This window comes from Takifugu rubripes, chromosome 22 (assembly GCF_901000725.2).
Source record: "Takifugu rubripes chromosome 22, fTakRub1.2, whole genome shotgun sequence".
Lineage (NCBI taxonomy): Eukaryota > Metazoa > Chordata > Actinopteri > Tetraodontiformes > Tetraodontidae > Takifugu > Takifugu rubripes.
The window spans coordinates 4941541-4954335 of record NC_042306.1 but is presented as its reverse complement, the minus strand read 5'-3'; the positions used below and the strand labels follow the sequence as shown (position 1 = coordinate 4954335).

The 12795-nt window shown below is 46.2% G+C and overlaps 1 protein-coding gene across 1 annotated transcript in view; it reads right to left on the bottom strand.

Annotated features, from left to right (window-relative positions):
- The window catches only part of b4galt2 (UDP-Gal:betaGlcNAc beta 1,4- galactosyltransferase, polypeptide 2), a 98898-nt gene that overhangs the window by 5385 nt on the left and 80718 nt on the right, over positions 1 to 12795 (bottom strand). Inside the window, exon 7 of the mRNA XM_029831240.1 lies at positions 3004 to 3108. Coding sequence (XP_029687100.1) covers positions 3004 to 3108 — 105 coding nt within the window. The remainder of the gene's footprint in view (positions 1 to 3003; positions 3109 to 12795) is intronic.

Genomic DNA, 12795 nt, shown 5'->3' with positions numbered 1-12795 from the left:
CTATGCCAGAGCAACGTCTCCAGGCCGGAGCACAGAATGGACTCCTGTGTGAGCGAGAGCATCTTCGAGTGAAAGCGTGAATGTATCGCGTATGAATTCAGCGGACGCGGTCAACATCCATCAACCAGTCGGGGCGATGCGTCCCTGAAGGTAACTGGCGGACATTAAGTGCATCAGGTAAACTCTCTCGCAATGTTTATCTGAATCAACACAAATGCAGGCCTCAAAACCGCTGGTTATCTGGGAATTTCAGGGAAAGGGTCAAAGACAATGCCCGCCTGAAGGTTGTTGTTGGGTTTATTACAGCGAAACCAAATCTAGGCACTCTAAACTTATGCTAAGCCTACTTCAGAAAGGCTGTTAGAATTAGCATTGTAGCAACCTATCGTCCAACTGTCACTGTGTCGAAAGACTAAACTATTGCCAGGAAATCCAGGCAGACATTAAGAAGCATTAAGAAGCAGGCAACAAACAGCTAACATTTCTTATCATAAGATGCTTAAATGTGCTCAAGATGGTGGCAACTAAATATACGCTGAATCGCTGAATATCACAAATGCTACAGGTGCCAGATGACCCCTGCATCAACTTCCTTGCAGGAAAAAAAAAGGAAGAAGCAGATCAAATGAGCTCCATTTACAGTTCCCCTTAAAGTCATTTAAGTGCTTAAGGGAGCAACAAAATCCACCTCTCCCCCCGTCCCTCCTTTCACCTGTTTCAGATTACCCTGAGCCCAAACGGCACCTTTTTTCAAACAGCGTCTCTGTCGGTGTCACCTCATATTGAGGAAGTCGGACGGGCTAAAAAGGGAGAAAAACAGGAAGTGGAGATTGTGCTGTACATTTAGCGCTGGCTTTTATGTGGGAAAAACTCTAAATTCAAATATTTAGAATGGAGGTCACAAGGTTTTTAGGCTCCTAATGATATAATGACATAAACTCCACTCAAGGATACTTTGCTATCTTTATGAAGCCAAACACTGCTGAAATTAGCTGAAATTCCACACTGGCGCATGCAAAACAGGTAGAATCCACGAATGGAAAACTGAAAAATGGCCAATAAAAGGATCTAAAAGCCTAATTTAGGTTTTATCTTTCCAGTACAGAGCAGTGTGGGTGTTTTCCTCCCCACTGAAACAAAATAGATGGTTTCATTGTGCAGTTTTTAATACCAGCTGTACCCTTTCGCTGCGCTGTTTTAACATGATAACAGTATGATGGAAGGCGGCAGACGCGGTTGAAAAAACAACAGTCATCGGCTCCGAGGAACTTCTTTAAAGTGTCCGGAGCAAAAGAGAAACTTTAGCACGGATATTTTATGCACAAAGAGATTGAAAACGTGTTTACTCTAAATCAAACTCGTCACCACTTGGATGCCACTTTCATACTGAAATTCGCCGCCGCCTGCATATTTAATCTTCTTAGAAAACGCATCCAGGCCTCTGTGAGCTGGAATGTTCATAAGACCAGGCCGGACTACAACCGCACTAGAGGTGGGGACGCCGTTGCTACATCCTCACCCTCTTCAGCTACGGCGGTTATCGATTTTCATGCCGAGAGGCGACGTTTCCCAGACCATCCGGCCGTGAAAACAGGGGCCTCTTAGACAAGAATAAACAGTGATAATCCACGTTTAAGCAGCTTAATGCGAGGTACTACACTCCTGGTGATTAATGTGTCTGGGACGGCTCATCTCTGCATATTGGGTCTCATCCATCACACGTTCACGCAGGACGCCGCTTCACACGTTCGTCAGAGAAGCCTTCTAACGAGCCAAAGAACAACGTATAAGCCGCTTGGCCGTGTCCCTGACAGGCGGCCTTCGCTTTAGTCGAAACGTTTTGACGGTTTGAAATATGATGAAGAGGAAGACGGTGCACTTAAGATGGCGTTTTTTTGTTTCATCGCCACATGAATCTCCCTGACAGCTGGAAAATTCTTACGGCATCTTTGTAATTGTCTTTGAAACCCTCATAATGTTTATTTACTGCATAGTTATCACATATTTGGGTGCGTTAGCTAATGTGGAGGATCGTCGTCCTTGATATTTACAAATTCAAGACTTTTTTTTTTTTTTACCAGAAAACTACTCTCGAGGTAGCTTGATGCTAATGGTGGAGGAATAGCGGAGGCAGAAGGGCATGTCAAATAAATAAATAATGGGGGAAAACTAAATAATGCATAATTTACAGCTTATGAGGGAGGAATGAGAATATTTCAGGCACTGTGTTAATAACAGTGAGAACAATGCAAAAAAAAAGCTGCATGGTTGACAGAAAATACTGGATGGTGGAAAACTTTTAAAAAACACCACATAAAAACTGTTTGGGGGCAGAAATGAGCTCAGACCCACTGAGTGGTACTTGAGCCATAGCTCGTCCAAAGATCAGTTATGCTGGCGAATGCTAATGTTAGCAAGCTAACAACAACTTTTCTGTTCACTTTTTAAACCTGTGTCTAACTAAACAGCTATTTTACCAGAAGTGGAACTAACAAAACCTGTGGGACCAAACCGGCCCAAACTAGCTGCATCCTTGATGGTTTCTTCCCAGAACAATTTTCTCCATTTTTCCGGCTGCGTCTTTTCTCGGAACAGTTCCTGTGGTGCAAAATGCCCTTAATGACTCTGAACTCCCAAAATCTAAAAAAAAAAGGGCTGAAGTGAGATTAATAATGTCCACTGATTTCCAGACATTAGCGCTGGCTATGTCTAAGCGCCATCAGCTCAAATCACCTTTAGTAAATTAATATTTATCCCCAAACTCGGGGGTGCTTGAAGTCATGTGGGTGACTGATGAATCACACTAAAACTTCCTCCTGTGCCGCTCATATTTCACCGCAGTTCTCTGCTGCTACCGCTAATAATAAAGGTTATTGATAGCGTGCTCCCTGCAGCAGCGCGCTGCCATCATTCTGGCAAACAAAGATGACAAATTTGGGGGGAAAAAAAGCGCGCGAGAGCGGCGGCGCCGAGGAGGCCGCGAGGGGGGCGGAGCTGCGGTACCTCTGCGGGTTGGGCTCGTTGTGTTTGTCTCTCTCGTGTTTGATCATCCTGAAGCGGCCGATGCGGACGTCTGGTCGGGACACCTTCATCCCGTTCAGGGTGATCCTGCAGGAGGAAAGAGAAGGGAGGAGGGGAGTTTTAGTGCACGCACAGACGGCCTGGGAACACATCAGGAACAACAAATATGTGGTTGTTTCCATGTTCTGCGTGTTATTATGCCCTCGCTTAATCTCATTATTCTGCCGTTCTGCTGCTGGTGGAGATTGCATTTTTCACCCAGGCAACAATAACACTAGCAAACGTCTCCGGTGTTGATTCCGCCTGAATATGAATGAATCTGAACTTATTTATTTAGGCGCTGGAGGAGAGTCAGCAAATTCCTGCCGTCTCAACACCAACTTCTGCTGCTTCTTGGATCCAGGTGAGCGGCTTCACGCCCCGTTCTGGGGGGTATCTCATAATCCACCTCCCCCAATGCGAAGCACATTACAAACAGAGCTGCAAATAAATGCAGAGAAGCCTCTCTGAGCAGCCTCATCTCTCATCGCTGACTTTTATGGCGCTAAAAAAAACCAACGGTTTGACGCTGGGAGCTGAGAGAACGACAGATTTGTTCAGCGTAAATCCCGTTTAAGCCCCGAGGCTGACAGAAGCGCTGATATCCGAACATGCCTTCGTGCGAGGACGGCGTGATTTTTATCACCAGCCGGTTGGTGAGTTCCTGACATCTCGTCCGGGCCTGATTCTGCTCCTTGACGGGCGTTCATCTTCCCTTCCCCCTCCTCCTTCCCTGCTCAGATTTCTTTCCATCAAGATAGATGATCTGGGAATGTTTCAGGCCTGAGCACCAAACTGACGATTTAGCCGGTTTCATACAGGTACTTTTGCAATATCACTAAAAAATTATTTAAAAACCATAATGTTTCATGTGTTTTCCTGTGATACGTAAGCAAAAACTTGCTAAACTTTACGCTAGTTTCTGTTCGGACTGCCACCTAGAACATGATTGAGTTGAACTGTCGCATCAATTTCAAGTAAATAATGTAATTTTCCTTGAATCACTGTGCTTTAAATCGACACTTTGATCATCATTACAGAAGCAGCGGCGAGGGGTCTTCAGTAGGTTAAGATTAGACGGGATTAGCATCAGTGCTACAGTCGCGCTAACCTAATGTCATAAATGTCTATTGAAGACATTTTAATACAATTCGGCTCTTTGTTGTGTCAGGAGGACTTTAAAAGTCCATAATGATCTTGGGTGGGATGGAGGAGATGTGCACAATCATCAGTTTATGCTAGGCTAAGCTGTATTGGTTTATTGGTTTCCTCTGCTCTCTCCTTACTTCTCTTAACTTCAACACCCATTTTCCCCGCCGCATTCATCCTCCTCGGCTCTTTGCCCTTGTATCCATTCTCACTTCCTCTCTTATTTTCTTTTATCACTCCTCTGTCTCTGTTTGTGCTTTGCCACCTGTTATCTCGCTTCTCAGAGGCAAAATGTAAATAGTCAGGAACGTGGCCCGTCTCCACCAAATGCTCGACAACACGGAGCAGCAGGAGCTCCAGTTAAAAAGGGAGAACGTGCGAAGTCTCCTCAGAAAATCCCCTGGCCAGAACTTTACCGGTAGTGACACCGCAGCTGTCTGTGAGGAGAAAAGTTTGATGTTATGGTTAGTGATGAGTTGTCATGGCTGTGTACCTGCTTGTACCTGTACCTCTGGGCCGACTGCAGCCCTGCAAAGCTGTCAAAATTTGCCATTCTCTTCCTTCCTCTGAGCCGGTGTGCCGGGTCGCTGCATCCTTCATCGTGCTTTTTGATGCAGCAGCTAAGACTGAAGCGACGCAGCCTGGAAACCGGCGCAAGCAGCAGATATGAAGGTGCGACTCATATTAGCATGTTCTGATCCAATGGATGAACCAATAAAAGCATGCTAACTCATGGTTCATCCATTGGATCAGAACATGCTAATATGAGTCACACCTTCATATCTGATGCTCGCGCCAGTTTCCAGGCAGCGTCGCTTCAGCACGAGTTAGCATGCTTTTATTGGTTCATTAGTTAGCATGCTTTTATTGGATCATCAATTTGATCAGAAACATTTAACTATCTTAAATATTCACCATCTTCCTTTCTCATTCATCTGTAGAAGGTCTATATTAAGATAAATGTCAGATATGGTGTTCCTCAGGGGCCGGCCTTGGGACTGATGAGATTTACGCCCTTTACGGGCCACATTAGAAAGACAGATGGAGTTTTTTTGCATTTTATGCTGATGACACTCCAATTTATTTATTATTATTACCTCACTGGTTCTTGAGATCCTGGAAGGACTGCCTTTACAACATAAGTGTCACAGCTGCGGGCAATCATGCCCGTGAGCCGCTTCGCCCTGTTGTGCATCAGGACTCTAATGAGCACTCTTCTTAATCCCTGGAGGCACACCTGCTCCCTGCCAGATCGTTATTCGTTTCCGATGACTTTCCAGCGTATTCCTGTTTGCCTGCCTGCCTGCCTGCCCGGTTCCGACCTTGCCTGTTCCTGACCATTCTGTTTAGTTTGCTCTCCTGTAAACTCTGTATGCCTTCTGCCCGATCTCAACCTTGCCTGTTTCCGACTATTCTGTTCTGCTCGCTCCCACCTCCCCCGCTGCATACACCGTCAGTCGGCTCCTGCACTCCAGACCCCGCGGCAGGGGTCTCCAATACCTGGTCGACTGGGAGGGTTACGGACCTGAGGAGAGGTCCTGGGTACCGGCACGTCACATCCTGGACAAGGAGCTAATTTGTGATTTCCACGCCAGACACCCAGATCAGCCTTCACGACCCAGGAGAGTACGTCGTGCCAGACTTCAGAGGGCCGGACCAGACGTGGAGGTGGAGGACGAGGACCGTGGGTTGGAGTCGTCAGGGTCGCAGGAATTCTGACCCCCCCCCACGAGGCTGACCCTGGACTTTCTTTGGGAACGTCGGGAGACGCCCCCTGAGTAGGGGGCTCTGTCACAGCTGTGGGCAATCATGCCCGTGAGCCACCTCGCCCCGCACACCTGTTGTGCATCAGGACACTAATGAGCACTCTTCTTAATCCCCGGAGGCACACCTGCTCCCTGCCAGATCGTTATTTGTTCCCGATGACTTTCCAGCGTATTCCTGTTTGCCTGCCTGCCCGGTTCCGACCTTGCCTGTTCCTGACCATTCTGTTTTGCCTGCTCCCCGGTAAATTCTGTCTGCCTTCTGCCCGATCTCGACCTTGCCTGTCCCCGACTATTCTGTTCTGCTCGCTCCCTGGAGAATCCTGTCTGTTGTCTGTGTCTGACAATAAAGCGGTGTTCAGCCAATCTCGTGTGTCGCATTTGGGTTCTCATCTGGTTCCTGACACATAAACATTTTTTCCAATCAAATTAAAGATAAAACAAGAGTTTGTCGGGATATGAGTGGATTTCATCAACCATGTTGAAAGAACTGATGTTTGATGAGCAGCAATTTTGAGCAGCACATCAAAAAAGTGTTTTAGACATTTCTTCTCCTTATTGCTGTAGGCTTTGCGGGATGGGGAGGGGAGCACTGGGGCATGACTGTCACTAAAGGACAGCAACACAAACACCAGTCTATACTTGATTTATGCAGGAATTGCTTCTGAGTCACGGCGTCAGCAGCAGAATTAGCTGCAGTCTTTGCGGCACGTTAATTCTAAATGCATTTCCAGTCGATTTTAATTAATACATAATCACGGGCTCCAGCATTGTTCACAAAAGGAATGTGAGCGCTTTTCCACACACACACAAACACACGTACGGTTCTTGTGAGCTTGAGTACAAGCAGTTTGCTAGCTCATGCTGAGGGTTGTTCCATCTAAAAGGTTCTTTTTCTGGTTTTACAGAGACCAACTACTTCCCCGGTGGCCTTGAGTGTGTGTATGCGTGTAGACACACATGTGTGTAACTAATTAGTTGGCCTCACTTCATTGACAGAACTGTGTCCTTGGACCAAAAACTTCAGGAGGAGGAGCTGCACCCACACACACCTTGTCTTTCTATCTTTGTAAGGACTTTCATAGACAAAATGCATTACCTAGCTCTTCACACTAACTAACTAACTAACTGACTGACTGACTGACTGACTGACTGACTGACTGACTGACTGACTGACTGACTGACCGACGACCAACCAACCAACTAACTAACTAACTAACTAACTAACTTCAAACACTTTGAAACTTGAGCCAAAATGTCCACAGTTACCAAAAATGTCCTGACTTTGCTAGAAGACTGAGTATTCAATGCGTAGCAAGTACAAGAACACCCTTGCGAACACACACGCACACACACACGCAGAGGAGTCATTATGGCTCACTACTATGACAGTAGGTAGTAACACACTGACATTGAGAATGCAGAGAAGAGCTGCAACATCAGACGTTTCAATGATGTTTAATGAGGCTGAAACACACACACACACACACACACACACACACACACACACACACACACACACACACAAACAGACACACAGCGGGGGGGGGGGCTTTGCTGCTAAATATCACATCATCATGACATATTTGACCCATTTTCTCGTCTTTATCTCCCCTATGAGGCTCAGGTCGGGCTGCTTTGAACAATTCATCTCATCAAACTTTAGATCAGAAGCAAAGTCAAACTTTACCCTCAGCTAAAAGTTTTTTTTTTAGTTCATAGCTAAAGCTCGAGAGCAGGAGCGGAACGCGCAGGTTAGTCTGTTTCGACTTGTATCCACCCTGATGGGTTTGACAAGGTTTAACCCACGGACGGAACCGCTGGTGTCGGTCGGGTCAGGAAAGTTCGGCCAAAGCTAATGAAAAATGGAAGTGCTGACTCAGCAGAGCATCTCTCCCCGCTGCATCACAGAACATGGGCTGAATTTATTGGAGAACTTGGAATTCTCTATTCGGATTGAACCCCGCTCCCTCCAGCGGGAGCCCAAATCCATTAAACATCATAACCGTGTTAAAAACAGCCGTTGATCGTCTGAAAACGATTCCCCGACTGTTTACACAGTCTAGCAAACCTTTGAGACGAGAGACGCACCGACAGACATCCAGGATGCGGAGCGATGCACCAGAAATAGAAACAGGGGCATCAAAGACAACTCTGAGAAAGCAGAAGGTAATTTTGCAGCCACTGTTCTGACAGGAGTTTGTGGTGTGTCCTACATAATTAATGCAGCCATCTATCACAGAATAAACCCAACAATGGTGATAGATTTAAGTCATCCGGGAGGAAGATTTCCATTGTACTGGATGTATATTTGTGTATATCCGGTCCAGCTACAGTTGGGATGCTGGGGATGCTGATTGGGAATTTCACCCCCAACTCGGCAACCAGTAATAAATCTCCCTGGTTCGGGGCTGGACGGTAAGGTTGGAATGGCACGATCCACCTGCTGTAGTCGATATCCATTTAATTATTCCTGCGCTTTAAGATGGACTGCGACTGCATCACTGGGCACAGTTGGAGAGCCAGCGCGATGCTAGAGGTGAAACCCACGTGTCCGAATTGCAACTGGCAATGTGTCCACCCCGAAAGAGCGGGCGGAAGACCAAATATTCCATGTGTGAGAACGCAGGAATCAGATGAAGCGCAACGATCCGCGTTTGCTCCGATGCATCACAGAATTACGTGTGAATCTGTGCGTGTTTACAGGCTTGTCGAACACTTTTCTCAATCCCGACGACTCTATCGCGCAATCTCCATTTGCAGTTAAACGCGCGCGGGGCTCACGGACCATAGCGCTGTTTGATTGGATTAATCAGGAATTTCTCCAAGTCCCCTTTTCTGGTCCCACCAGTGGAGTTAATTGCATCGGAGCAAATGAAGCGGAGGAAAAATCTGGAGCTGAGGCTGATGTCCCGCCTCAGCACCTTCTGCCTGCACAAAAAAAATGGGAGAGGAAGAGGAAGATGAGGGTGTGTGGGTGGATGCACACACACACGAATGGGCACACAGCTGAGCTGATTCTGATCTCGATTGGGACACATCTGTCCACTGCAGCAGACGAATAAAAAAAGACAGAAAAAACATCTCACCTTTTTCCATCTCACTGAGAAAATGATGAGTTATTAAACAAGAGAATGCTCAGCAGCACGAATAAGGTCGGATAAATGACGACCTCAAAGCGATGAATGTGAAATAATCAGTGTGATCAGTGTAAAATCGTAAATAAATTCCACATGAAACTGGGAAAAAGGTCAACTTTCTCCAAAGGTTTTGGTAATCGTATCATTTATTAACTGTCCTAATATTTGCGGGCGTAGCTTGATAAATATCACACGCGTGCACATTTTTTTTTGCCGTTGTGGCTGCGTGCATAGATGACGATGGCTAAGAGTCCCCACATGGAACTGGGAGGGGGAGGGACTGTACCCATTAAAGCCTTGAGGACAAGCACAGGCACTGGCTCAAGCTAGCGAGGCTTGTTCACACACGGTGGGACGATACTGAGGGAGTCCTTCTCTCTTCTCGTCCTCCCTCCATAATCTCCACTACCAGTAATTTTTTGCAGGGGTGTTGGGGGGGGGACACTGGCGGTTCTGTGAGTGGCAGATGTCCTCTTTGCTGCAGGGTCGGGGCCACACTGAGGAGCAGGGACGGGCAGCTCCACTGGGTCGGCGTTACGCTAGCAGGAGCCGTTTCAAACTCTCGGGTGTCCAAATCAGCATAAAGACATAAAGGGGGGGGGAAGCGATGTCGCGAGTCCGGGGAAGGGGAACACGATCGAGCGAGGAGCACTCAGGTAGAGAGGAAAGCAATTTCTACAGCTTTAAAAGCGTGAGCAGATGCAGAACCTCTTGATCAGGCGGTCCAGCCGATGCCTCGGCAGCTTTCGCTCTTCAGACTTTGCGAAATTTGAACAACAAACGGGGGGGAAATGGCTGTGATTTCACAGCAACTCCGATAGCACAGCTCTTAGTCGGTTTAATCGGTCCCGTCTGCTCTCCTCAGATGGAGAACCTGTCCTCCCCACTGCGCTCGGTAACAGCTGCCATTATTGCAGCGGTTTCTGCATCAGCTCACGCCGATGGTTTTACAGTCAGGGGGACATCGACAACAGTCTTAAAGTCTTGGATGACCTCAAATTTAATTCTCCCTAACACTAACCGTTGTTAGATTGTTTTGGGACTTCTCGGGAAAAGATTAGCTGACCACATCATTACTCTGGATGGCTTTTCTGGGGCTCCTATTTAAACTTGCATATCAAAAACCACTCGAACGGCGCCTTGTTTAATCTAAAAAACATCTGAAAAGGATTTGTTTGTTCTCTCTTTCCCTCTGCTGCAGCTGGAAACTTTTGTGCTTTTAAGGACTTTTTTGATGGCTTGGTGGAAGGCTTCAAAACCAGTCTGCCCAAAAGCAAAGGCTGATGGGATGCGAGTCAAAAGCATTCATCCTCACGTTTATTTGGTCTCCCCCCATTCATTTCTTATGCACGGATGCATGATCCCGCATCCATGTGGACATATCTCCATGGATGAAGGACCACCACCTCCGACTTAAGCTAGGTAAAACTGAGCAGCGGGGTTTCCCACCCAACCAATCAATTCATCACAACGTCGATATTCATCAACTATTTAAGGCCACCCGGCTGCTGGCACAAGCCATCGCTCCAGATGGTCCAGAATGTGGAGGTCTTCAAACAACCCAGGTTCAAGTCTCTTGAGCTGACCTGCAGGGTACCAACTGGACCTGCTCCCTTGTACTCGAACAGTCTCGTTGGAGCACGTTACCCCTCGTCTGTACACGGCAGACTATTTTCATACCTTGTTCCCCACCTTCTGGAAGGAACTCCCAAGTTCTGCCAGAGAAGGAGCAACGCTCTCTTATCTCTTCCTCCTCTCTCCTTCCCTCCTGTTTAATTTCCCCCTTCACTCCCTGCTCATAGACCTGCACTGTTGGGTAGTTTAGGAATGGAAGGTTGTGTTTTATTCTTATTGGTTTCAATTGGTCTCGCTTGTGTCTCTCACTGGAAGTTGGACACTGTCTGCTAAATGAGTAAAATGTAAAATGTTTTAGACTGAATTATTGATTTTGTGTGTGTTTCTCTGTTTTTCAATTATTGATGTCAGAAAATCTCTTTAGTTCTGGTTCAGTACCTAGCTCAAGGGTATCTTGGCGGTGCTCTGAAGGTGTCCTTGCACCCCCCAGTAGCAGAACACCTTCTGTCACCTTCTGTCAGCATTGTCCATGCTGGAGTTTGAACTGAGAACATTTCGCTTCTCAGCCCAGATTTCTACTTCAATAAAAAGGAATGAATGAAAACTCATTTTTTGGTGCTTTTGGTAAAAAGACAATTTGGGTTTTGGATTCTTGCAACAGCTCTGAAATGCTGATTCACACGTCTTCACTTAATGCTTCCCATTAATTACAAACACGCTCATGCAAGATGGAAGTTAATTACCGCTCACATGGCTTGTGGATTACATCGAGTAAGCGGGTCACACAATTAGACTGAGGCGCAACCTGAGTAAGACCTTACAGACAACATGGTGAAGATAATGATGAGGTTATGATGAGTTCAGCCGTGTACAGCATGGGTCATTAATAACCCCCAGACGCGACTGGTGACACTGCGCAACTCTTAGCAGTCTTATTTTCAACAACATCCTCACCTTAAATAAGACCCCCTTTTATTTGGTTGAGCACTGAGTATTTTATTAAGTGTTTTTTATGTTATGGCTGACTTCTGCACTGGTGGCATCAGCACGTGAACGCCTTGTTAGCCACACAATCTGCTGTTAAACACACCGATTTCTTGTACGTGTATCATACGTAAAGAGTAGAGATAATCTTCACAGTGAGAAGTTTGGTTGTTTTTTTGTCCGTCCTGGTCTGTGTCTTTAAACACACTGCAGATGTTCAAATATATTTGATTTTATATCTTAAATAATATTTGATGCTAATGTAAAAGGGTCCCTCTACCCATCCCACCCCAAAGGGATTTTCGAGCATTCTTCCGTACAAAAGTCCTAAAATTCTGGGAGATTCCTGTGCACCCACGGCTCTGTTGAGGCCTGTCCACAGATTATCTCTGATGTTTGGGTGAGGTGACAGCAAAACCTTCATCTTGGAATTTTCACATATGTCAAACTCAGTCCTCCAGGGCCATGATCCAGTCGGGTTTTCTGTCCTACCAGGCTGAAACTGCATTCAGTAGGATAGAAAACCTGGCTGGATTGTGGCCCTCGAGGACTGAGTTTGACATTCCTGCTAGGTCATCCATTGTGGATTTTAAGATGCGTCCTTCTACCCGTGAAATACTCCCTGTGCTGTATGTCTAAAATATCATTCGATGCTACTGTAATAAAACCAGCCATAAATGTCTTTAGCGGATGTTCCAGCCCCTCTCTCTGGAGTGTATGGAAAGTGTCAACTGCATTTAAGCTGTGCTACAGAGATAGCTTCCTTCTTAAATTTGCAGCATAACTCATGTAATAATCGGATCGTCATCTCACCAGGTAATTAAGCAGTTTTCAGTAGAAACAGCAGCATAAATTAAAGTAATGGACCTCTGAGCAGACTAATACCATCTTTCAGTCTTCCTGTCAGATATTCTGCATCGGCTCACTTCCACACAACTGTATTAGAGAAGTTAAACAAGTCATTAAATGCTGCCTGAAGTTAATCAAAAGGTTAATCATTCCGCTTCGCCCCGTTACTATAAATCACCCACTCCTCCAGAAACATTTGATATCACCGTGTTCCTCCATCAGCCGCTGAAATTATGCTTTTGTGGGTCAAGATGTGTGATATATGTTTGTGTAAA